This window comes from Oxyura jamaicensis, chromosome 2 (assembly GCF_011077185.1).
Source record: "Oxyura jamaicensis isolate SHBP4307 breed ruddy duck chromosome 2, BPBGC_Ojam_1.0, whole genome shotgun sequence".
Classification (NCBI taxonomy): Eukaryota; Metazoa; Chordata; class Aves; order Anseriformes; family Anatidae; genus Oxyura; species Oxyura jamaicensis.
Genome location: NC_048894.1, coordinates 464645 through 488727, shown reverse-complemented (window position 1 = coordinate 488727; position 24083 = coordinate 464645). Strand labels below are relative to the sequence as shown.

Here is a 24083-nt window from a genome sequence, read left to right as displayed (position 1 = left end):
GGCAAGGCGCCCGCTGCCCCCTGTGCCAACGGCTGCCCCCGCGCCTGCGCCGACCTCTGGCACCACGTGGAGTGCGTGCAGGGGGGCTGCAAGCCAGGTACGCCCCCCCCCTCCCCACTGTGCCTGTGCCCGGCACCACCCAGACATCCCGGCACCCTTCCTGCTCGGTGCTCGCAGCACCCATGGGTGCACGGCTCCTCCTGTCCCTGCAGGGTGCCGGTGCCCCCCGGGGCAGCTGCTGCAGGACGGGGCGTGCGTGCCCCTCGCCGAATGTCGCTGCGGGCTGCCCGGGGCCAACAGCACCCGGGAGGTTTGGCCAGGGGAGGCAGCCGAGGTGGAGTGCCACAACTGGTGGGTGCTGGGGGGCAGGGGATGGCGGGGGGCTGGGGGACACGGGCAGGACCGCGCCGTGCCCGTCACGCAGCCCCAGGGCGAGCGGGGGGCACTGGATGCCCCGTCCTCGGGCTCGGGCCCCCTCCTCACCCAGCCCCTCTCCCCCTTCAGCACCTGCGTGAACGGGACCTTGGCGTGCCCGGTGCCGGCGTGCCCGTCCTACGGGCCCTGGTCTGCCTGGAGCCCCTGCTCCAGCAGCTGCGGGGGCGGCCGCACCTCCCGGCACCGCGCCTGCCTGCCGAGCCCCGGCGGGGTGCCCTGCACGGGCACCGGCACCCAGGAGACGGCCGAGTGCAGCCCCCAGCCCTGCCCCGGTGAGCGCCCGTCGGCACCCCCGGCATCGCCACCGGCACCGGCAGGGCCCGGCAGGGCGTGGGGGCGGCTCTGACCCCCCTCTCCGCCCAGCAGCCGGCTGCCAGCTGAGCCCCTGGTCCCCATGGAGCCCCTGCAGTGCCAGCTGCGGAGGGGGCAGCTCGGAGCGGCGCCGGGAGCTGCTGGGAGGCGAGGAGGAGCCGTGCCCGCTCCCGGTGCTGCAGCAGCACCGCGTCTGCAACGCACACAACTGCACGCCGGGTAGGGCAGTGCCCAGCCTGGGCACCCTGCCGAGGGGCGCAGGGGATGGGGCCGGATCCGGAACCGTGGTGGGGTCGGGGGCGGTGAGATCTGCTCGCCCCCACTGACGCCGGCCCCCATCCCTGCCCCGCAGAGTGTCCCCGCAGCCAGGTGTACGGGGACTGCGCCAACGCCTGCCCCCACGCCTGCGCCCACCTCCGCCCGGGGACGCGGTGCCTGCAGCAGCCCTGCCAGCCCGGCTGCGCCTGCCCGCACGGACAGGTGGGGCCGTGCCGCAGCCCCCCCGGGGGCACGGGGGCCGTGGGCTGGGGTCGGGGCAGCAGCCTCAGGGTCCCCGCTCACCCGCAGGTGCTGCAGGACGGCGCCTGCGTGCGCCCCGAGGAGTGCCGCTGCGTGCTGGACCCCGCCGTGCCCTGGGCACTCAACCTCTCCCGGGAGGAGCAGGAGCAGGAGCACCCTCCCGGCAGCCGCCTGCAGCACCGCTGCAACAGCTGGTGGGTGCCCCCGCGCCCCACGGTGCCCCCCCGAGACCCTCACCGGGCCCGGGTGGGCTCTGAGCCCCGCTCTGTCCGCAGCATCTGTCTCCGCGGCACCTTCAACTGCTCCCAGGAGGACTGCAGTGGTGAGAGAACGCCCTCTGTCCCTGTCCCCGTGCCCGTGCCGTGGTCCCCGTGCCACAGCCGAGCCCTGCTTGCCCCCCCGCCCCCCTGCAGTGGACTGCCTGTGGTCCCCGTGGTCGCCCTGGTCCCCCTGCTCGGTGACGTGCGGGGTGGGCGAGCGGCTCTCCCGCAGGCACCCCCTCCGGCAGCGCCTCTACGAGGGGGCCGAGTGCCTGGGCCCCCCCCCTGCGCCGGGCTCCCTGCCACCTCCCCGACTGCGGTGAGTGCCCCCAAACGTCCCCGGGAGGGGGCTGGGGGGGACGGGGACAAGGCACCACGGTGGGTCCGGCTATGGGGACAATGCTCCCCGGGGTCTCACCCAGCCATGGGGGCATGGGGTGGGGGGCAGCCAGGGAAGGGGCAGAGCTGGCACCTGTGGGATGCCAGCCCCAGGGGGGGCTACGGCAGAGGTGGCCGTGCCCCAGCACCCGGCTGGGTTTGTCCACCACTGGCTGAGCCTCTCTGGTTGCCACATGCCCGAGGGCAGGGCCAGTGCATGGCCGGTGACGGTGACAGTGACGGTGACATGTCCTGCACCACCGGCAGCCTGCCCGGAGGGCGAGCGCTGGCAGGACCCCGGGGTGCACGGCCCCGGGGTGCCATCGGGCTGCGATCGGAGCTGCACGGACATCCCCGGTGAGCCCCCCCTGGGCTGCAGCACGGCCCCGGCCCCCGGCTGTGCCTGCGAGCCCGGCCGCTACCGCAACAGCAGCGGCCACTGCGTGCCCGCCGCGCTCTGCGAGTGCCTGCACCGGGGGCAGCTCCACGAGGTGAGCGGTGCTTGCGGTGCCTGGGGGAGCCTGGGGGAGCCTGGGGGAGCCCAGGGACCCCCCCACACCTTGCTGTTCTCACCCTCTCCCCCCCCAGCCCGGCAGCGAGTGGCAGGAGGAGTGCGCGAGGTGCCGCTGCGTGGACGGCAGGGCTGCATGCACAGACAGCTGCCCCCCGCTCTCATGCCCCGAGGTACAGCCACAGCCCCCCTGCTGCCCCCCAGCTGCCCCCCTGCTGCCCCCCCAGGGCTCCGGGAGAGGCTGATGCCGCTGTCTCCGCAGGGCGAGGTGAAGGTGAAGGAGCCAGGACGCTGCTGCCCCATCTGCAGGATGGAGTGGCCGGGTAAGGGTCTCCCAGGAACACCCCCCCCCCATCTCTGCCCCAACTCCTGGGGACCCCCCCCACCCACATGGGGCTGGCCAGGCGGCCACGGGGGTGCTACAGCTCTGCCCCCCCCCGCCCCTTGCAGAGGAGCCACCCTCCATGTGCCGGCGCTTCACCGAGCTGCGCAACATCACCAAGGGGCCCTGCTCGCTGCCCGGGGTGGAGGTCAGCTACTGCAGCGGGCGCTGCCGCTCCCGCACCGCCGTCACCCCCGAGGTGAGCCCGGGGCACCGGGAGGGGCAGGGGGTGCCCCTGCCCATGCCCCCCCCCCCCTCGTGTTGCCGGGGGTCTCGGGGTGCAGGCGGCGCGGTGACGGTGCCGCTGCGCAGGAGCCGTACCTGCAGACGCTGTGCGAGTGCTGCAGCTACCGCCTGGACCCCACCAGCCCCGTCCGCATCCTCAGCCTGCCCTGCGCCGGCGGCACGGCGGAGCCGGTGGTGCTGCCCGTCATCCACAGCTGCGAGTGCAGCAGCTGCCAGGGTGAGCAGGGGCTGGGGGCTGGCGTGGGGGTCCTGGGTAGCTGTGGGACCCCCTGGCGGCATCCCCGGCCCCTCCTCACCCCGCTGTCGCACAGGGGGGGATTTCTCCAAGCGCTGACGTCCTGGCTGGCTGGATGCTCCCCTCCGGGGCGTGACGGTGGTGGAGGACCCCACGGCACCCCAGTTCCCTGCCCCGCAATAAAAGCACAAGCACCCAGCTCGCCTGTGCCTTGGTGGGAGAGGGAAACGGGGAGGTGGGAGGGAGCAGGGCGCTGCACTGGGGGGTGGGTGGGGATGGCTGCAAGGAGAGGGCCTGGGGTGCTCGAAGGGCTCCAGAGGGTCCAGGGCACCTCCGAGATCCCCGGGCTCTGCCTGTCCGAGCACCCACCATCTGCCCACCAGGCTCTGCCCACCCTGGGGGCACCCCAGAGGCACTGCAGGGTGCTCCCTGGGTGCGCCCCGAGACCCTGCCAGTCTCCATGACCCTGGGGGGTCCGGGCTGCCCCCGCACGGCGTAGCCCCTGCCCCAGCACTCATGTCCCCATGGCGAGGCTGCCACCTGCTGCCCTCACACCCAAAGCCACCACGGCAGATGGATGGCAGCGGGGAGAGCCACCAGCCCGTGGTGCTGGCACCCTGTGCTCGTGGTGGCACGGTCCCCAGAGCATCACAGCCCCCAGAGCACCACAGTCCCCAACAGGACACGGTCCCCAGGGTGTCCCCCCCAGGGCAGGTGGCTGCTTGCACCCAACGAGGTGCTGCTGTGCCGTGCCGTGCCGTGCCACGGGGTGTGCACCCAAACTGGAGGTGCCGAGCTGCCCTCCTGCTCCTGCCCTTGTGTTCCTGCTCCTGCCCTCCTGCCCCTGCCCTCCTGCCCCTGCCCCCCTACTGCCCTGACGGCTGCCCGAGCAGCCCCCGCCTGGCGCACGGAGCCCAGCAGGGGGGTCCCTGCCTCCCCCCGGGGCAGAGCCAGGCCCGCAGGTACAAGGCCACCACCGTGCACCATCAGGGGGCATGAGGGGGGGGTTAATATAGCAAAACCCCTGAGCACAAATGGATTTTTCAGCATTACTGCTCCTGGGGGACACACCAGCCCAGGCACCCCCCCCCCAGCACCGCGCTGGGCACGGGTGCTCCCTGCCCTCCCGTGCGCCGGTCACCGCGCGGTATTTTCATCCTGATGAAGCAGCCTCGCTTCTTCTGTCGCTTCAGATAAGGGATTTCTAGGAACTCACCTGTGGCAAAGTGCAGCTTCGTACCTGGGGCAGGTTTGTGGGGGCACGGTTTAGAAGGCGGGGAGGCGACAGGCTGGGATTTGCCCTGAAAAATCACTCTGCTTCCCCCCGTGCTGATTGAAAACAGCAAAAATACCGAAAGCCTGCGTGCTCGTGGGCTGGGCAGGGGGCTCCCAGCGGGGCCCGGGGCCCCCACATCTCTCACCATGCCCAGGGCCCCCTGCCCCCAGCCCAGGCTGCCCCCAGCCCCATCCAGCCTGGCCTTGGGCACTGCCAGGGGCACCCACAGCTCCTGGGGGCAGCCTGCGCCAGGGCCTCACCGCCCTCATAGGAAAGAATTTCTTCCCCGGATCTAACCCAAACCCACCCTTTTTTACCTTAAAGCCGTCACCCCGTGTCCTGTCCCTACCTGCCCTTGTAAAAAGTCTCTCCATCTATTTGATGTCCCCTTTAAGTGTTGAAAGGCTGCAGTGAGGTCTCCGCAGAGAGAAGGAAGCATCTTCCCTCCCTTCCTATTGAACATTCCTGAGGAATTTTGATATCTATAGATATAGATAGATAGATTAATTTTATTTTTACTTGCCTGCCACAAGCGGCCGGGTGCCAGCTAGCAGCTCTCTCATGCAGCATGCTGCCCCCGTGGTGCGACCCGAGCAGGGAACAGGAGCTGCCCTAACGCCCACGGACAGGGGGGCTCAGCCCAGGGGCGCAGGGGGGGCTCCGGCTGCCCACAGCACCGGGCTTTGCCGCTGGTCTGGGGCAGGGGGGATGTCGGTGAGGCGGGGGGGGACCAGCCTGGGGACACGGCGCAGGGAGGCGAGCGCCGCCCTGCTCGATTCGGGAGCACGGCGGGTGCGGGTGCTCCTTGGGGTGAGCCGGCGGCAGCAGCCGGAGCCGTGCTCCCCACTCACGTGTGGCTCCGCTGGTGGAGCCGCAGGCTCTTGCCCTGGGTGAACGCCTTCCCGCAGCCACCGCACGCCGTCGGCCTCCTGGCAGCCTGCGGGGCCGCGGGCGGCCGCTTCTGGGGAGCGCCGGGGCCCTGCGCCCGCCCCGGCCCCTGCTCGGCGTGGGTGCGCTGGTGGGCCAACATGATGCCCTCGTCCCGAAAGCGCTTCTCGCAGCCGGCGCACTGGAAGGGCTTGGGCTGCGGCCGCGCACCCGGCGGGACCGGCCGCCCGTCCTCCAGCGCCTGCGAGCCCCGGTGCACGCGCTGGTGGCTCTTCAGGTGCTGCTTCTGGCTGCAGGTCTTGCCGCACTCGCCGCACTTGTAGGGCTTCTCGCCGGTGTGCACCCTCTCGTGGATGATGAGGGTCTTCTTGTCCTTGAAGCGCTTGGGGCAGCGGGCGCAGGCGAAGGGGCGCTCGCCGGTGTGGATGCGCTGGTGGCTGACCAGGTGGTGCTTCTGGCTGAAGCGCTGCCCGCACTGCGCGCAGCAGAAGGGCTTCTCGCCCGTGTGCACGCGGCGGTGGCTCAGCAGGTGGTGCTTCTGGCCGAAGCGCTTCCCGCAGTCGGCGCAGCAGAAGGGCTTCTCGCCGCCGTGCACCTTCTGGTGCGACACCAGGATCTGCTTCAGCCGAAAGCTGCTGCCGCACTGCGGGCAGGAGAAGGGCCGCGCCGCCGTGTGCGTCTGCTGGTGCTTCCTCAGGTCCCGGCTCTTGCCGAAGCTCTTCCCGCACTCCACGCAGGCGTGGGGGCGCTTGGGGCCCGGGGGGCCGCGGGGGGGCCGGGACGGCGGCGGCAGGGCTGGGAGGCACAGCCCGGGGCCGGGGGTCTCCCCCTGCCCCACGTGGGTTTTCTGGTGCCGCTTGAGGTCCCCCTTGGAGGGAAAGCCCTTCCCGCAGCGCGGGCACTTGAAGGGCCGCTCGCCCGTGTGGCTCCTCTCGTGGATGGTCAGCGCCGTGTTGCTCTTGAAGCTCTTGTCACACTCCGGGCACGTGGGCGGCTTCCTCTGCAGCGGGGGGGTCGGGAGGGGCCGGGGCCGGGGGCATCCCGCCGGGACCCCCCCCCTCCTGCCCGCCTGGCACCGCCGGGGTGTCCGTGGGAGGGAGGCGCTGGGTGCCGGCGGCTGCTCCGGGCCTTCCTCCACCTCCTGCTTGGCCCCAGCGTCACCGTCTGCAGGGAGGGCAGGGCGGGTGTCACCCCCGGGGCGGCACGAGGGAGCCCCCACCCCGGGGAAACAGCGTGCGCCCCCTGCCCCGAGTCCCCATCCCACCGGGCTGACGGGGGGCAGCCCCCCCAGACAAACCTTACGGGGCGCGTGGGGGCCAGGGGACGGGGCTGTCCCCACGCCCGCCCCCCCGGTACCCCCCCCCGCTGGTACCCGCCTGGCCAGGGGGCCGGGTGCCTCCTCCCCGCCGCGGGCTCCCGGTGCCGTCCCTCCCTCAGCATCTCCTCCTGCTCCATCTCGCAGATGATCTCGGGCTTGGCGCCGGGGCAGCCTGTGCGGGGCAGACAGAGCGGCCCCCTCGCGCGATGCCCCCGCGCTGCTGCCAGCCCCATAGCCCCCCCGTGCCCCCCTGTGCCCCCCCAAACCTCTCCTGCTCTCTGCTCCAGCTGCGTGGCCCTGCGGCGATGCCAGGCTGCCCCTGCCAGCCTACAGCTGCGCTGCCCCCGTCCCCTCGCCTGCCATCTCTCCTTGCCTTGCTCTCGGCACCGCCTCTGCTCGCCCGCATTTCACCTGCTCCTGGCCAGCCTTTCTACCAGGACTGCTGTCCTCAGGGTACTGCCTGGGCAGTGTAAAAACCTGCAAGCATAACCACTAAATCAGCGTCCGGACGTGGAACGGGAGCAGCCGGACCTTCATTTGCCAGGACTCCAGCTCCGTCAGAGGAGAACCGCGGCTCAGCCCCGGCCCCGCAGCTCCAGTGCGCTCCTCACCCAGCGAGGCGAGCGCCTCGAAGTTCTCCAGCATCACCTCGCGGTACAGCTGCCGCTGCCAGCCCGCCAGCTCTGCCCACTCCTCGGGGGAGAAGTAGATGGCCACGTCCTCGAACGTCACCGGCATCTGCAGCGACAAGCCAGCAAAAATCCGCGGCTCCTGCCGCTGCTGCCCCGCGGCACACGGGAGCTGAGCGTGGCCGCAGCGCTGGGGAGCAAGGGGCGAAGCAAAGCAGCTCCCTGCCATGATCCCGACCCAGTTCTGCTCTGCGGGAGCCTGGGGGGCTGCAGGGGCTCCGGCACCACAGCCAGGAGTTGCGGTGGGGTCACTGAGCACTGGGTCCCCCGCTCCCCAGCAGCCCTTACGGTGTGCCACCCTGCGAAATGATGCTCGCGCTGCCTCGCTGCCTTCCTCACCACGATGCTGGGAGACGAGCTTGGCCCCGAGCACAGCGGGTGGGCGATGAGCGCTCAGAGCAGCAGGGACTGTGCCCTGCCAGCCCCTGTGTGCTGCCCACCGGCATCCCTCACCCCCCGGCAGCCCCGGTCCCTGTGACGCTCGGTTTGGGGCCGCCAGCAGCAGCTCCTGCTGGCGAAGCTCTCACCAGGCCCAGCTCAGGGCCAGGCACCAACGTCTCCTGCACGGGACCAGGGCCCAGAGCGCCTCTCGCCATCAGGGCATCACCCTGGGTGCAGGGTGCCCCACAGGAGCAGCACCCAGTGGCTGGGGACCCGGCTGTCCCAGCCCTCGGGGGGACGGGACCGCAGGGGGACCTCAGCACCCAGTCCCGGTGCTGTTTGCAGCAGGGTCGCACCCACGGCCGGTGGGGCCACGGCTCTGCCACGGGCACGGGCAGCCCCGGTGCACCCCCGGGAGCCGCAGCCCCATGCACTGCCCGCAGCACAGATGGCCGTGGGTGGCCCGAGCCCCGGGGGTTGGCTCGGAGTCACGGTGCCAGGGGACAGGAGCGTTACAGGGGCCATCAGGTGCCTTTACCGTGAGCGCCGCTGCGGCCCCATCTGCTCCCGACCCCTGCCCGAGCAGCCGCCGCCTGCAGGCTCTCAGCGCGGGGACGGAAGCGCGCCCAGACATGGGTCCATGCGGACGGGGCCGGGTGCTCCAGACGGCCCTGTGGGTTCTGCCAAACACAAAATTTTGCTCAAGGAACCAAAAGGAGGCGGCAGCCGGCCCACCCATCAACCGCTGCTTTCCTCGGCGACACACCGGGGGTGCGGGTGGCGGCAGGGCCAGGAGCCCCCCGTGCAGCGGGATCTGCCCCGCTCCCGGCCCCCCGCCGCAGCCCCGCGCCCCTGCCCAGCCCCGTCCCACAGCCCCTACCTGCGCCGCCCGCCCAGCACGGCCGTGGGCACGGACAAAGGCGGCCCTGGGAGCCGGGGGCTGCGTCAGCCGCCGGGCCTCGCCGCCACCAGTGCAGCACGGGAGGTGTAGTCCTGCTGCCGCGCACTGCACGGCTCGGTACGGCACGGCTCAGTGATGGATGGCCCAGCACACCTCAGGGATGCATGGCACAGCACTGCCCGGCACAGCACAGCTCGGCACAGCCTGGCACGGCACATCTCCGTGAGGCATGGCACAGCACTGCCCGGCACAGCACAGCTCGGCACAGCCTGGCACGACACAGCCTGGCACGGCACAGCCTGGCACGGCACAGCCTGGCACGGCACATCTCTGTGAGGCATGGCACAGCACTGCCCGGCACAGCACAGCTCGGCACAGCACCGTGCCACCACGGCTGTGCCAGCGCTGCCGTGCCCTCACCCCACTGCGACTGCCCAAGCTTTCCCCCGTGCCCAGCAGGGGCTGCTCCATCCCTTGCACCTCGGGTTCTGTAGTGGCCCCACGGCTCCTGTAACAGGCGTGGGCGCAGCTCCCGTGGGACCCCCCCAGCTCCGGGGTGCAGCGAGAGCCGAGCGCCTTCGCAAACACCCCGGGCACCTTCTGCAGCAGCCAGCGTCTCCTGGGTGCAGAGCGTGGTCTGTTCAAAGTCACAGGGTTCTGCTCCTGTCCCCACGCTGCTCCTGCAGCCCCCAGCCCAGCCCTCACCCGGTGCCACCGGGACCTCCACGTGGTGACCCCCCCACTGCCCTGTGCCGCCTGTGCCAATGCTGCACGGCCCTTCCAGAAAATAAATGCGTCCTAATATCAAACCTAAACCTCCCCTGGCACAACCTGGGGCCATTTCCCCTCGTTATTACTTGGTGCTTGGGAGAAGAGCCTGATCCCCACCTTGCTTCAACGTCCTTTCAGGTACCTGTAGAGAGCAATGAGCTCTGCCCTGAGCCTCCTCTTCTCCAGCCCAAACCCCCCCAGCTCCCTCAGCCGCTCCTCACAGGCCTTGTGTCCCAGGCCCTTCCCCAGCTTCGCAGCCCTTCTCTGGACACACTCCAGGGCCTCGAAGTCCTTCTGGCAGTGAGGGGCCCAAAGCTGACCCCAGCACTCGAGGTGCAGCCTCAGCAGAGCTCAGGGGGACGATCACCTCCCTGGCCCTGCTGCCTGCACTGCTCCTGACACAACCAGGATGCCCTTGGCCTTCTTGCCCCCCTGGGCACACTGCGGGGTCATGTCCAGGCGAGCATCAGCCAGCACCCCCAGGTCCTTTTCCTCTGCACAGCTTTCCAGCCTCTCTGCCCCCAGCCCGTAGCACTGCACGGGGTTGTTGTGCCCCAGGTGCAGGACCCGGCGCTGAGCCGTGTTGAGCCTCATCCCATGGCCTCATCCCATCGCCCCAACCCGTCCAGGTCCCCCCGCAGCGCCTTGCTACCCTCCAGCGTTTCAGCTCTCGTGCCCAGCTTGGTGCCACCTGGAAGCTGGGCTCAGCAGCCAGCTCAGCACCACCGGCTGGGATCTGCACGGCTGCACCCGCCGTGGGGCTGCTTGTCCCACGAGGAGCTCTGCCTGCCTGGGACTGCACCGGCGAGCGCGGATTTGGGGGTGTTTGGGGCACCCCCAGCTCCCGGGGCTGACGGCGTGCGCTGCCCTGCGACCGAGGGGCGTTGGGTGAGGAGAAAGGACGGGGGCACGTCCTGACGGGGACGCTGCCCCCTCGTGCTCATTTCCATGTTTTATTAGTTCCTAGATTAGAAAAAAAAAAAAAAAAAAAGGAAATATAAATAGACGTGGTCCTTGCTGCGCTGCTCACCGGGGGTCTCCCAGTGAGGCAGGAACAGTGCTGCCAGCCCATTTTACAGATGGGGAAACTGAGGCAAGGCATTTGTAGAGCTGCCACATTGCGCCCACACAGCAGCTCCCAGCTCGCGGCCCCCACCCCAAAGGCAGCCCCCAGGGACGGTGGGTGCCCAGGGTGCCCAGGGGAGGTGCCCAGTGTTGGGGTGCTCGGGGCTGTGAGCACCATCAGCTGGGGGGGGGAGATGTCCCTGTGCATGGCAGGGGTGGGATGGGGTGGTCTCTGTGGGTCTGCCCCCCGCCCCGAAGCATTCTGTGGTTCTATGGACAGCACGGCTCGGTAACGGCACGATGTGAGCTGTGGGAACCTCCCCAGGGACCAGGGAGGCTGCTGAGCCCGCGGGGGCAGAGGGACAGGCACCGACAGCAGTACCGGTGCCACGGAGGGGAAGGAGCGCGCTGCAGCTCCCGGCACTTGGCACACTGCAGCAGCCACCGGCCCTGCTCATACAGCCTGGCACGAGAGCACCCACGGTGCCAGGTCCAGCTCCGGCCCCAGTCCTGGCCACGCATGAAGAAGCTCAGGGCTCCTGAGCAGTGGGGGAACGGCCACACTGCCCCCCGGCATCCCCCGGGGCCCGGCTCTAGTCCTCGTCCGTGCTCCGGGTGCCGGGCACGCTGCCAGTGTGCCGTGAGGGTGCCGTGCTTGCTCCGGGGCGAGCTGGCTCTGCAGCAGCATCCCAGTGTGCCACCAACACCACGGCAGGTCTGGGTCCCGAAACTGCCGTGCCATTCCCCCTCTGTCTGCTCCATCTGCAGAGACGTGCGCAGAGCTCTGCGCCTCTGCCGGCTCCTACTTGTACTTGGACAGGGCCTCCAGCGGCACCTGGAGCTGGGTGCAGGACATGAGCAGCGGGTGCACGGGGAGGAAGGGGCTGAAGGACTCCCCGTCCCGGTAGCAGGACAGGAGCCGCTCCTCGGTGTGCGTGCCCTGGTGCACGGTCAGCTCCTTCTTGTGGCTGAAGATCTTGCCACACTCGGTGCAGGGGTAGACCCGCTCCACCGTGTGGGTGAGGTGGTGCGTCCGCAGGTTGCCCTTGTACTTGAAGCTCTTCCCGCACTCCAGGCAGGTGAAGGGACGCTCGCCCGTGTGGATGCGCTTGTGCTTCATCAGCGTGGTCTTGAGGTTGAAGGTCTTGCCGCACTCGGGGCAGACGAAGGGGCGCTCGCCGGTGTGGATGCGCTGGTGGGTGATGAGCGTGCCCTTGCGGTTGAAGCTCTTGCCGCACTCGGTGCAGGTGAAGGGCTTCTCGCCCGTGTGGATGCGCTGGTGCTTGATCAGCTCGCCGTTGTGGCTGAAGCACTTGCCGCAGTCGGCGCAGGCGAAGGGGCGCTCGCCCGTGTGGATGCGCTGGTGCCGCGTCAGGTCGCCGTTGCGGCTGAAGCTCTTCCCGCACTCGCTGCAGCCGAAGGGCCGGTCGCCGACGTGGATCTTCTGGTGCAGGATGAAGGTCTTCTTGGCGCAGAAGCCCTTGCCGCACTCGGCGCAGATGAAAGGCCGCTCGCCGCGGTGGATCTTCTGGTGCGTGATGAAGTTGGCCTTGCGGTTGAAGCTCTTGCCGCACTCGCTGCAGGAGAAGGGCTTCTCGCCCGTGTGGATGCGCTGGTGCAGGATGAAGGTCTGCTTGGAGCAGAAGCTCTTCCCGCAGACGGTGCACTCGAAGGGCTTCTCGCCCGTGTGGATGCGCTGGTGCCGCATCAGGTCGCCCTTCTGGCTGAAGCTCTTCCCGCAGACGGTGCAGGCGAAGGGCTTCTCCCCGGTGTGCACGCGCAGGTGGGTGATGAGGTTCCCCCGGTGCTGGAAGCTCTTCCCGCACTCGCTGCAGGCGAAGGGCCGCTCGGCGCCGTGGCTGCGGGGCCGCCGGGCTGGCTCAGTGCTGGGTGCTGGTGCGACTTTGTGCCCAGCGGTGCTTGCTGGTGGGACGGGAGCCGTGCCCGTCCCCACGCAGAGCCCCCGGGGCTTGGTCACGCCGCCCCGCGCCGGCTGCACCATCCACTGGCTGGCACGGGGCGCAGCCTCCGGGCTCTTCTCCAGCAGAGCCACCTCTGGTTTCACGTCCTCTGGCTCCTCCTTGGGACACTTCTCACCTTTGCCTTCGCCACCTACCAAGAGAACAGAACCAGGCCACCACCAGCACAACGCAGAGCCAGGAGCTGCGCGTGGCCCTGCGCTCCTGGGAACCCGGCACGGAGCTGCACCCGTTGGCACAGGCATGGCACGGCTGCGGCACAGGGGCAGCCCCGGGCATCACGGCTGGATGCAGCACTGCAAACACAGCCCGCTGCCACCAAGGCTGCCCAGGGGCTGCAGAGCCTCGGCTGGGGCACCGGGTTAGGGCAACCAGGAGCCCCTTGGTGCAGGAGGAGCTGGGAGAAGCCATCGCACCCTCAGCACCACAGCTGGGTAAAACGCCTCCCTCGAACATGCCCCTGCGACCAGACACCACGTGCAAACTCTCCTCTAAAGCCAGAACTGTGCAGAGATCACACTGGCAGTTTGGGGCTCGAAGGACCCCAGGAAACATGTTCAGCCCCCTCCTGTAAAACGAATCCAGGGAGCTGAGGCTGCCCGGACACGTGGGAGAGCAGCTCGGTGCGCCTCTGGGGTCGCACAAGGAGCGGTGCCCCCAGGGCTGGCAGCAGCACGGGGCCAGGGTCCCTCCCTGTGCATTTCTGCCAGGCTGGGGCAGGGGGAGGACAGCAGCACCCCCAGGCTCTCTCCCTGCCCAGCTGCTCCAGCCCTTGGTGCGGTGGCTCCCAACAGCAGCTGAGCACCCAGAGGCGGAGATGAGCCGGGTCCCGGCCCCGCTGTGCTCACCTGCGACTCCTGGGTCACCCGGGCCCTGGGGACACCCGATGTACGCCTCCTCCTCCGGCTCCACCTTCACAATCACTTCGGGCTTGGCATCGCCTGCGGGGGCAGAGGGCAGAGCTCCGGGGGCTGCGCTCGGTGCGCCCTGGGTACGGCCACAGGCACCAGGGGTCGGATTCTGACCTCGGCTGGCAGCAGGGAGGGCAGGGGTGGGCGCTGCATGGCACCCGTGGGGTGTCACCGTCCCCAGGATGGCACGGGGCAGCTGCCCACAAAGGCACCGAGAGGCAGAGCAGGGAGCATGACCCCACGGCACAGCCCCAGGCACCCCCCGGCGCCCAGCCCCACTCACAGGCAGCGGGGTCGGGGGGCTCCTCCTTCTCCCGTGGGCAGCAGTCACCGTAGGAGTCGTCCTCAGGCTCGGTTTTGATGACGACCTCTGTTTTGATGCCTGTGGAAGGAAGGACCCGGCCCACACGTCCTGCTCTGGGGACCGAAAGGGCTGTGCTGGTGCCACCCGGTGCCATTGGGTCCCCGCTCTGCAGGACCTCGGGGAACCACGGGGCTGCACCAGCCGCAGGCTGCTGGGGCTCCAAAGCCCCCATCAGTATTAAATTATTGTGTTTTACTAACTCAAATACTAACAAATACTTGTTATTGAATACTCGTTACGCAGGGAAGGGAACTGCTGCTTTTCCTGCAGCAGGGAGGTCCCGGTGCCCCGTCCCAGCACCACCCCTCTGTGCAGCGCCCTGCTCCACGTCACTTACTGGTGCTGGGGACACCGGGGATGCTGGGGACACCGGGGATGCTGGGGACACCGGGGATGCTGGGGGTGGTGGCCCTCGCCCCTGGGCCCTGGGGGTACCCGATGTCCGACTCGTCCTCCGGCTCCGTTTTCACCACAACCTCGTGCTTCACTCCTGCCCAGCCCTTTCCTGGGGGAGAAAAAGCTGAATTTGGGTTCCTTGGACATGCAGGCAGCCGGCGGCCAAGCAACGCTGCCACGCGCTCCGTGGCGCTGGGCTGAGCACCAAGGGGACAAAACCTCCCCCAGGGGGAACGGAGCCCCCCAGCACCACCCGGCCTCGGGCAGCGACCACCCCAGCGGCTCCCTGCTGCCCAGCGAGGGTCCTCACCCACCAAAACCCCCCGGCAAACCGCTCTGCTGGGCCCTGGGGGCAGCAGGCATGGGCAGCCCACCCAGGGGTCCCAAGGCTCACCTGCACCGAGGGGGCCAGGGACTCCCCTGAGCCCCCCGCCCCGGGGGTGCCCCACAAACGGCTTCTCCTCTGGCTCCATCGCCGGGGGTCTCGGGGTCCCACCGGGAAATGCTGCCCAAGGGACAGGACAGCCGCCTCCAGCCGCGCTGCTCCCTGCGAACGCCTGCAGAGAGACCCCAGGCAGAAGTCATCCTTTGTGCCAAACCGGCCCCAAAATGCAAGCAGCGAAGCAGCACCGCTCACGGCTGGGGGCTGGGGGGGGGCTCGGGCACAGGGGGGCTCCAGAGATCTCCAAGCTGCTTCTCCTGCCGGCTGATTCCTCCTCTCCCCCTCCATCCTATCCCCTTCCCCTCCCCTCTGCCCTGGGGAGCTGCTGCTTTCAGCAGGGGCAGGCACAGGAGGAGGAGGAGGAAGAAGAGGAGGAGGAAGACCGACCTGGGGGCTACGACAGCACAGAGCAGCCCAGGACAGGGCTCGGAGACCCCGCTGCAGCCCTCACCCCACCGTGCAGCCCAGCAGCAGCGGCACAAGGTCACAGCCGAGGCACACGGCAGGGCTGGAGGGGAAGGAGGAACCGGGAAGGAGGAACCGGGAGAAAACCCCGTGGCGTTCGGAGGCGGCTGCGCCCCGTGAAGCCAGCCAGCTTTCCTCAGCTGCTGGGCACAGTTTTCACGAAGGCACGGCGATGCGCTCGATGCAATCTCAGTGGAATTTGACACGCTGCCACCAGCGGCACCGGGGCAGCCCCAGAGCAGGTGAGGAGCTGCTGGGGACACCCCGTGAGGGTCGGTGTCCCCCGGTGCCCCAGGCACCCTCCTGAGCAGGACGCGGTGGCAGTGCCCAGAGGGGATGTGGCTGTGTCCCAGCAGAGCCACCAGCAGAAACACATGCTGGGCACCCCGGGGACGCTCCCTGCTCGTGCAGCTTCCCACGTTTGCGGTGTCCTGCCCGGACTTTCCCTCCGACACACCCAGACCCGCACGTTACCACTCCTCGAGAAGCTCTCTGCTCCTCGGGGCACCCGGTGCTGCCTTTGTTGGCCAAACGCTCTGTGCCAAGGTGGCCTCTGGCAAACTGCACGTAACCACAGAGCGAGCAGGAGCAGGAGCAGGAGCAGGAGCAGGAGCAGCATCCTCGTCCCTCATCCTGCCGGCCCCACGTCCCCTCCTGAACCTCACTTTCCCTCCCGCTTGGTGCCACATCCCCGTGGTGCAGAGCGTGTCCTGCCCTCCACCTAACCACAGCACCAGATGCCACCGGGCAGAGCGTGAGCCGAGGCAGGACCTGCTGCTGCGGCCGCTGCCCACCCGTGCCAACGCTGCCCCGCGGGAGCCCAGCACCGGTGCTCCGAGCCAGGAGGACCTGGCGCTGCCGGGGATGCCCGGAGGTGGCACGGGGCCAGGAGGGCGCAGGGGCAGGCGCAGAGCTCAGCCAGGGCTGGAGGGAGCAGAGCACACGGGGTGTTTGGCTCACTCCTGCTTTCAAACAAGAGAGGGCTTGCTCCGGGGGGGCTCTCCCCGAGGTGCCCCCCACCCCCTGCTAGCTCGCCCGCAGGCGCAAGCCCCGTCCTGGGGCTGGGGCATTTCGGATGGGCTCCAGCATGCACCAACCGGGGTCCAGCACGGGTTCTGCCCGCGTCCCCTGCTCCCCTGGTAGCACATCCCGGTGCCTCTCCCGCCCCACATCCATCCCCCAGCACCTCCCGGTGCCCCGGGAAGGTGCCCGGTGCCGCGCCGCAGCGCCCAGACCCCCGCCCATCCCCTCCCCGCTCCTTCGTGCCAGGCCCTGGGGGCAGCAGGGTCCCGAAGCGGGGTCCCGAAGCGGTGCAGCCGCTGCGCTCTCCGTGCCGTGCCGTGCCGTGTGCCCGCGGCTCTCACAAAGCCGTACCTGCGCGGGGAGGACGGGGGCAGGCGGCTCGTACCGGGGGCACGGCCCGAGCCCGGCTCCAGCCCCACCGGGGACCGGCGGCACCGGCAGGCGGCGAGCCCCGAGCACGCACCGTAAGCGCCGTTTTGCGGTATTAACGGGCATTTCTCGGGTCTGGCGGCGCACGCCCCAGGGAGGGGTCGCACGCCGCTGGCTCCGTGCGCCCACCCGGGACCGGACAGCAGCGGGGGGACCCTGGGGGCTCGGGGGGCTCGGGGGGGCGGCGGGTGCCGGAGCCCCCTGGCACCGCCCTGAGTACCTCCGGGTCCCGCTTCCCCCCCCGGCGACACCGGCACCGTCCCGGGCTCCCCCTGCCCTCCCGGCGCCCCCCGTCGTTGTTTTGGGGAGGGGTCGCACGAGCGGCTCCCGCACCGCGCGCACCGCGCTCCAGCCCCGCAGTCCCAGCGCACCGCGCACGACGGGCACCGGGGCTTGCGGGGGGGGGGGGGCGTGCACGACCCCCGGGTCTCCCCCCGGTGCTCCCCCCACGAACCCCGTCCGCCCCCGTGCCCCCCGCCCCGCTCTCACCGGCGGCGCTCAGAGGGGCGGCGGCGCGGGCATCGCCGCCGATGGCCGCCGACCGCGGGAGCGCACCGGGGCGGGCGCACGGGGCGAGGCAGACAAAGGGCCGCCCCGCTGCACGCCGGGAGATGTAGTCCGCCCCGATGCCCCCCCCCCCCCCCGGTACCGGCACCGCCCCGAAGCCCCCCCGGTACCGGCAAGGCCCCGAAGCCCCCCCGGTACCGGCACGGCACCGGCGACCCCCCGGTACCGGCACCGGCACCGGTACCGGCACGGCACCGCCGACCCTCCGGGAACGGCACGGCACCGGTACAGGGGGGCAGAGGGTGCGGGACCCCCTGGAAGAGCCCCCAGACACTGGCAGGGCTGCGAGGTGGCCACAGAGGGGCAGGCAGCACGAGGGCTCCTGCACCCCGAAACTGCCGGTCCGGCCCAGAGCGGGGCACGCTGCGGAGGCACCGGCACGGGGGTGGGCACGTAGGAGAGAAATAACCCCGGTAACACGAGTGGGATGGCGGAGGAGAGGATGAGCAAGAGCCTCCCGCCCCAGGGCTTCTCATCCTGCCCTGCATCGGTGCCCACACGGGCACGGGGACGTCTCCCCACCAGCTCCACCACGCGTCCCTCGGAGCAGGGAAGGGCAGCCAGGTGCAGAGCTCAACGGGCACCCAGAGGCGGCCCCCGCCGTGGTCGTTCCCTGGCCTCAGCGCTGGGAGCAGAGGCATCACGGCATCAGGGGCCGGCTGCAGCTCCCTGCCCCACGGAGGAATTTTGGGTCCTGTTGCTCGGTCACGTTCTGCTCTCCTGGGCATGAAGCTGGAGCCAGGGCGTCCTCCTGAGCAGCTGGGGTGACAGCGGGGCACAGATGGTGGCCAAGCAAGCGGGTCAGCCAGAGGGCAGCAGGCACCCAGGAGGGGACAGGGAGCAGCGAGGGGACAGAAGGAGAGAGGGAAGCGGCCAAATACCATTGAGGAGCCCGGGAGCAGGGCCAGCAGGAGCAGGACCGGAGCCAGAAGACGCCCGTCCTGCCCCTGCCACGCTGCTGAGCGTGGCCAAGCCGTCACCTCCCACAAGCTCCAGGCATTTAAGCCCACACGTGGAGCCAGCCACCGTGCCGGCGAGCCAGGTCCTGCCAAAAAAATGGGGCCAGGGCCAAGCCTGGGTCGCGCCGGCTCCTTGCCAGCTCCGGCACAGCTGCACCGCGACTGCTGCCCCGCGCTCCCAGCGGTGCTGGCCTGCAGGTCCTCACGCTGTGGCCTCGCGTGGCTGCAGCCGTGGGCAGCGGGCACCCGTCCTGCCGCACCGCAGCGTCGTGGGACCAGCACCCGGCTGCCTTCACCGCCACCGCCCTGCTCCTGGCAGCGCTACGGGGGAGGGCGCTGGCACCCACGACAGCCCCGGGATCAGTTTCTCTGTTTTTGCCGTTTCTGGCCATTATTCTACCGCCAATAAAAAATAAAATTACGGTGCCATCCGCTGGGCTTGGCACAACAGCAGCAGGGCTCCGGCTGGCAGAGGGAGCAAACGGCTCCTCCGCGAGACCGACGCGGTGCAAGGCAGCCTTGCAGCAAGGGCGTGCTGCGGGGAGCACTGCAGCTCCCGGGGGAAAGGCTCTGCCACTGCGGCTGGATCAAGGCGGAGATTTATCAGGTCTTTGTCTGAGCTCGCACGTGCCCTGAGAGCAGCGGGATGTGAGCACCGCACAGCCTCCTGCGCCTGAGCAGATGGCGCTTGGCCGCGCTCCCTGCGATGCGCAGCTGCAGCGAGGGCAGCGTCCCGGCTCAGGCACCCAGGAGGCAGCGCAGGGTCCTGCTCAGAGCCACCCTTCGACCTCTCGGTGCTCTCAGGCTTTGGTGCATCCTGGTGGCTCTGCAGAGGGGAGCAGCACCCCCGAGCAGGTCCCCCCAGCACCATCCTGCCCCGTCCCAGCAGCCGGGGACCGCCCCCGGGACCTGCACCTCCTCTTGGGGCAGCTCAGGAGGTGGGGGGCTGGTGCCTCGTGGGTGGCTGCTCCTTGTCCCAGCTCTCACCGAGGGACAAACCCCTTTTAGGACAGCAGACCCGCGGTGCCAGGAAGGCTGCTTGTCCCCACGTGTCCCCAGACCCCAGCACTGCCGCACCTACGTGGGGCCCCACGGCACAAAATGCCACGGGCCTTGGGCTGGCACGGGCACCCCGTGCGCCCAGGAACCACGGCTGGGGGCAGAGGGCTGCACAGCCGGGCACCGCAAGCCACGCTCAGCCTCGCTCCAGGGCAGGAGCCTTGGCACGTCCTCCGGAGCCACCTGCATCCTCTTCCTCCCTGCAGTCACCAAACGTGCCCAGGGTGGCACTTGGCCAGCCGCTCCCAGCCCGCTGCTCCTTGTACCCGCGCCTCCCTCGCCGGCTGGTGGCCTGGCAGGACACAGAGGAGCAGCAGGCACGGTCACGGCGCAGCTCCTGGAGCTCAGAGCATCCAGCACCCTGTGGGCACAGGCACTGCTCGCCACAGCCTCCCCGGTGCCCCTCGTCTCTGTGGCCATTGGGGGATGGACACGCGCGGGGCTCCCGGCAGCGATGCAGCGGGGACCAGGCGAGGCAGGGCACAGCAGCCAGGGGCAGGCAGCAAACCCCTCCCTGCATTGTTCCTGCTCCTCTCCATCCACCCGGCCCGGGGGGCACCGGTTCACCCAAACAGCCACGTGTCTGCAAAAGGCCTTTATTAAGCTACGAAAACACACAAATGATCCCAATAATTACGTGACATTGTGCCCCACGACTTAAAGTAGGCGCTACCCCATGTGATGGCACCCAAGGGAAAAGCCACCATCCTGTCCCCGAGGCCAGGAGCCCACCCGGGCAGTGCCAGCAGCAGGTCCCAGCCTTGGGGACTGGTAGGAGAGGACAGAAGGGAGCAGCACACAGAGCCTCACGGCGCACCTGAAGAAGTCTGCCTTCATCCCAGGGGCCACGAAGGAAGCACGCAGCACCACACAGCAGCTCCTAGAAAGGCACACCCCAAGGCCACAGGGTTTGGCCACGAGCCCAGAGGGGCTGGGCAGCACGCAGCTCGTCCCAGGGGGGAAAACCCTCCCTGGGGGAGCACCGGGCTGGATCGTGCACCAAGGCTGCACCACTCCCGTGGCACAGGCACCTTTCCCCAACGCCGGCACAACACAGCTTCAGCACGAGCCTGCCGAAGCTGGGCGCAGGCTGGGAGTCGTGGTGGGGGCTCCAGCCATGCCTGGCATGGTGCTCAGGACCCCTCCGGGGTCCTCGTCCTGCCCCTCGGTGCTGATCCTGACAGACAGCACTCAGGATGCAGAGCCCAGCCCGCTCTCCTTCACCAAGGTGGGGTCTGCAGCAGCCAGCGCTGGGGGCAGGGGAGTCCTGTTCAGGGCCCCCCTCCCATGGTCCCAGCCTCCCACAGGCAGGGCCACGTCCTGGGGGGCTGTTTGGGACAGGCTGTGGCCTCCCCAAAGCGGCCACAGGAGCCTCCCCTTCCTTGCACTGCACAGCCCCGAGGTGCTGGGGGCAGGAGGCAGCTCAAGGTCCTGGGAACGGGGCAGGGGTCCTGGGTGCTGACTTCCAGCACCGCGAGCCCAATGCGGGCAGCCAGGGGGGATCCGAGCATCAAAGCTGGGTGGCAGCGGGGACCCTGCGAGCAGGGCCCAGGGCTCAAACCTCTCTTCTGCCGTGCCAGCCGGGGGCAGAGCAGGACGGGGTCTTTCCAGCTCAGCTGCAGCCGCCCAGGCTCCACGCTCCCGTCGCTCTCCTGGCTTTGAGCTCAGATGAGGACACGACACCCGGGCAGCTCCACCGGCTGCCAGGAGGCTGCTGCTTCCCAGCCCCACCAGGGCCCTGGGAAAAGCGCCCAGGGTGGGAATTCCTTGAGGTCTGGAGGGGTGGGGGTGAAGTCCAAGATGTGTTTGAGAGCTACGGCTGCCCATGCGGCGGGTCGCCCCCCGTGCCGAAGGTGCCGCTGTCCCCATGCACCCGCAGGTGCCGGAGCAGCTTGCTCTTGGACCTGAAGCCCAGCCTGCACTGGGCGCAGGCAAAAGTCCTGTAGCGCCGGTGGAGCTTCTTGTGCGTGATGAGGTTGGCCTTGTTGCAGAAGGCCTTGTCGCACTGGGCGCAGGCGTAGGGCCGCTCGCCCGTGTGCACGCGCTGGTGCACCAGCAGGTTCCCGCTGCGGCTGAAGCTGCGGCCGCAGACGGGGCACTTGTGGGAGCGCTCAGGCGCGTGGCTGCGCTGGTGGATCATCAGGCTCTCCTTCCAGCTGAAGCTGCGGTCGCAGCGCCCGCAGACGAAGGGCCGCTCCTCGCCGTGGGTGGCCCGGTGCTGGCTCAGGCTGGCCTCGTCCTCGAAGCGCTTCTCGCACTCGGGGCACTGGCGCGACGCGGCGGCCGCGTGCTCCCGGCGGTGCGCCTGCAGGTCCCGCTTGTGGCGGAAGCGCCGGCCGCAGAGCGCGCAGGGGTAGCTGCCCTCGCCCACGTGGCTGGCCCGGTGCCGCAGCAGGTCCCCTCGCAGGCAGAAGGTGAAGCCGCAGTCGCCGCAGGTGTGCCGGTGCCGGCCCCGGTGCTTCTTGTGCGTCAGGAGGTTGCGGTAGTGCCGGAAAACCTTCCCGCAGGCTGCGCACTCGTGGGCGGGCGCCAGGCGGAGGTGCTCCTCCTGGTGCGCACCCAGGCTGGCCGTGTCCTCGAAGTTCTCCCCGCAGGTGCCGCAGATGAGGAGCCCCCCGGCCGCCGCCGGCTCCAGCGGCCGCTCGCCCCGCTCCCACGCCCGCAGCCCCCTAGGGGAGCCCCAGGTCCCTGCCTCGCACCAACCAGGGCACAGAGGGGGGCACCCCAGTTCCTTGGCATCCCGGGCCGGTGGCGGAGGTGGGACCCAGTGGCCCTGGTCACTGTCCCCGGGTGGGTCCTCGCCAGCCACCCTGCCCCAGGCAGCTGCAGGGAGAGGAGACACGGCGTCAGGGAAGTGTCCCCAGCAGTGTCCCCACAGCCCGACGAAGCCACCACGCGCCAGCACCAGCCCCCACTTGGGCGCAGCGCTGCAGCCTCCCCTCGCCCCTCTGGTGCCATGGGGTGGGGGGCCTGAGCTGTGACGCCCCCACCTCTGGCTGGAGCCACCGGCCTCATGGCACAGCTCGGGGCTCCTGCCCATGACGCACAGAACCTGCCCCAGCCTCCAGCCCCTTGTCCCTAGGGGGGCAGCACCCCACATCACTCACCAAAGCCAGCGGTGTCAGGATTTGCTCTGTCCCCCTCACCAGGGGGAGCCCCCCCGCATGGCTCCTCCTCAGGCTCCATTTTGTGGATGAGCTTGGACGGGACGTCAACAGAGTCTGCGTGGGAGAGAGACCCCTCAGTATCCCCCGGAGCGTACCCGGGGAGCGTCACCACCACCAGAGACCCCGGGGACATGCCAGGGGTGCCGGGTGCGGGGCCAACAGTGCCATCCAAAGCTGCTGGTGCCAGCCCCAGCAGTGGCACTGAAGCTGGGAGCAGCGGGGCTGGGATGCCCAGAGCGCTGCCCACGTGTGTTTTTGTCCAGCCCCGGGACCCGGCACGGCTCCTCCTTACCCAGGCAGGCGACCAGGTCGTAGTTGTCCATCATCACTTCCTGGTACAGCTCCCGCTGCCAATCCGCCAGCTCTACCCACTCCTCGGGGGAGAAGTAGATGGCCACGTCCTCAAATGCCACTGCAGCCTGGAAAGCAAAGCCGGGGCTGAGGGGCGTGGGGGTCCAGCGGCTCCATCCCCGTCCACTGCTCCCCACGGGATGCGGCACCTGCAGTGCCCGGGGGACACGCGGGGCCGTGGTGTGCCACGGTTCCCATCCCATCCCCATCCCCATCCCCGTCCCATCCCCATCCCCATCCCTTCCCCATCCCGTCCCCATCCCGATCCCGGACCCCGGCCGGGCAGGGTCTGTGCGCCCAGCTCGCAGATCACGGCACGGCAGAGCCCGGCCCGCAGCTACCGGGCACCGGGACGAGGAGGAGCTGCCCCGGGGACCGGCCACCGGAGCCCCCCCGCCTGCCCCTCCCCTCCCGGGCGCCGCACCCGCTGCATCGCTACCGAGGGCGGGAGGCGGCGGCACCGGGAGCCCCCGGCACGGGGCGGCCACGCCGCGATGGCGCCGGCGGAGCCACCACCGGGGTGGGCCCGGAAGGGGACGGCGGGGGCGGAGCGGGGCGGGGCGGGAAGCACGGGGGGGGTGCCAGCACCGGGGGGCATCAGGCGCGGGGTGCACCGGCACCGGGAGCACCGGCACTGGGGCGCACCGGCACCGGGTGCGCATCGCGCGTGGGGAGCATCGGGCGCGGGGAGCACCGGCACCGGGCGCCCCCCCGGACTGATCCCCGCTACCGGTCCGGTGCTCCCCCGGCGAGGCCGGGTGCCGCCCCGCACCGTCCCGGTGGCGGCAGGGAGAGCCCCCGCTACCGGCGGTCTTGGCACCGGTACCGGCGGTGCCGGCACCTGCGCCGTGGGAGAGACCGGAGCAGGCGGTGGCCGGGCCCCGTCCTCGCCAGCAGCGCCCTGCCCGGCTGCGCACCCCGGGATCCGCGCCCGGCCCCAGCCGGTGCCCCCCGGCCCTTGGACGTACCGGAGCCGCGCTGCACGGGGAGCCCGGGGGTCACCGGTGCCCGCAGGAGCCCGCTGCGAGAGACGGACCGCGTCGGGCTCCGGCCCCGGCCGAGCCCTGCCCTGTCCCCTGCCCCTGTCCGGGAGCCCCCCGCGCCCCCAGCTCCGTGCCCGGAGCACGCAGCCCCCCCCCCCCGGGCGCTTCCCCACGCAGCCCCCGGCAGCACTGTCAGCACCGTCCCCGCTTGCAAAGAGGGAAACTGAGGCACGCGGCGCCGCACCACGGGGCTGGGGGACAGGGGCACGGCCCCCGCGTGGAGCCAGGAGCCTCCGGTCCCCGGGGGGGGCCGTGTGCCCGTCCCGACACTGCAGGGTGGGCTCCCCCCAGCACCGCAGTGCCGCGCTGGTGAGGTTTTGAGGTGTCCAGTTATTGGGGGTGTCTGGGTTACTGGGGGTAG

At 70.2% G+C, this 24083-nt stretch overlaps 3 protein-coding genes across 5 annotated transcripts in view; 1 reads left to right on the top strand and 2 right to left on the bottom strand.

Moving 5' to 3' along the window:
- Positions 1 to 3454, top strand: part of LOC118163153 (SCO-spondin-like) — a 103565-nt gene extending 100111 nt beyond the window's left edge. The window contains exons 2-14 of the mRNA XM_035319662.1: positions 7 to 97; positions 213 to 351; positions 505 to 707; positions 802 to 966; positions 1100 to 1227; positions 1315 to 1460; positions 1542 to 1588; positions 2172 to 2395; positions 2493 to 2588; positions 2678 to 2738; positions 2866 to 2996; positions 3110 to 3260; positions 3355 to 3454. Of these exons, the coding sequence (XP_035175553.1) occupies positions 7 to 97; positions 213 to 351; positions 505 to 707; positions 802 to 966; positions 1100 to 1227; positions 1315 to 1460; positions 1542 to 1588; positions 2172 to 2395; positions 2493 to 2588; positions 2678 to 2738; positions 2866 to 2996; positions 3110 to 3260; positions 3355 to 3377 (1605 nt within the window). The 3' untranslated portion in view covers positions 3378 to 3454. The remainder of the gene's footprint in view (positions 1 to 6; positions 98 to 212; positions 352 to 504; positions 708 to 801; positions 967 to 1099; positions 1228 to 1314; positions 1461 to 1541; positions 1589 to 2171; positions 2396 to 2492; positions 2589 to 2677; positions 2739 to 2865; positions 2997 to 3109; positions 3261 to 3354) is intronic.
- Positions 3455 to 5047: 1593 nt separating this feature from the next.
- On the bottom strand, positions 5048 to 15855 carry LOC118163150. Its single transcript, XM_035319661.1, has 10 exons — positions 15594 to 15855; positions 14612 to 14774; positions 14159 to 14326; positions 13741 to 13839; positions 13395 to 13487; positions 11373 to 12679; positions 8369 to 8710; positions 7372 to 7498; positions 6819 to 6932; positions 5048 to 6606 (listed from the first exon to the last, which is right to left on the bottom strand). The coding sequence occupies exons 1-10, from the start codon at positions 15741 to 15743 to the stop codon at positions 5402 to 5404; spliced, it is 3768 nt and encodes a 1255-aa protein (XP_035175552.1). The 5' UTR covers positions 15744 to 15855; the 3' UTR covers positions 5048 to 5401.
- Positions 15856 to 20216: 4361 nt separating this feature from the next.
- On the bottom strand, positions 20217 to 23224 carry LOC118163227 (gastrula zinc finger protein XlCGF52.1-like). Of its 3 annotated transcripts, none has more exons than XM_035319752.1 (4): positions 23104 to 23224; positions 22621 to 22747; positions 22269 to 22382; positions 20218 to 21984 (listed from the first exon to the last, which is right to left on the bottom strand). In XM_035319752.1, the coding sequence occupies exons 1-4, from the start codon at positions 23110 to 23112 to the stop codon at positions 20975 to 20977; spliced, it is 1260 nt and encodes a 419-aa protein (XP_035175643.1). In that variant the 5' UTR covers positions 23113 to 23224; the 3' UTR covers positions 20218 to 20974. The 3 variants fall into 3 exon arrangements, with proteins under 3 accessions (XP_035175641.1, XP_035175643.1, XP_035175642.1); XM_035319751.1 differs by having other exon boundaries at positions 22621 to 22828; positions 23104 to 23202; XM_035319750.1 differs by lacking the exon at positions 23104 to 23224 and having other exon boundaries at positions 20217 to 21984; positions 22621 to 22882.
- Between the last annotated feature and the right edge of the window lie 859 nt (positions 23225 to 24083).

Bases quoted from the DNA above. Each gene is read 5' to 3' on its own strand.
- LOC118163150 (XM_035319661.1), bottom strand. From the start codon at position 15,743: ATGCTGCTCCTGCTCCTGCTCCTGCTCCTGCTCCTGCTCGCTCTGTGG. The intron at 13,488-13,740 runs GTGAGTGGGGCT...CTGCCCCCGCAG, and splicing joins GCCCCCCGACCCCGCTGCCT to GCGATGCCAAGCCCGAAGTG. The intron at 6,933-7,371 runs GTGAGGAGCGCA...TGCCCCGCACAG, and splicing joins CGAGGCGCTCGCCTCGCTGG to GCTGCCCCGGCGCCAAGCCC.
- LOC118163227 (XM_035319750.1), bottom strand. From the start codon at position 22,882: ATGGGATGGGAACCGTGGCACACCACGGCCCCGCGTGTCCCCCGGGCA. The intron at 22,383-22,620 runs GTAAGGAGGAGC...TCTCCCACGCAG, and splicing joins CGACCTGGTCGCCTGCCTGG to ACTCTGTTGACGTCCCGTCC. The intron at 21,985-22,268 runs GTGAGTGATGTG...CTCTCCCTGCAG, and splicing joins TCCTGACACCGCTGGCTTTG to CTGCCTGGGGCAGGGTGGCT.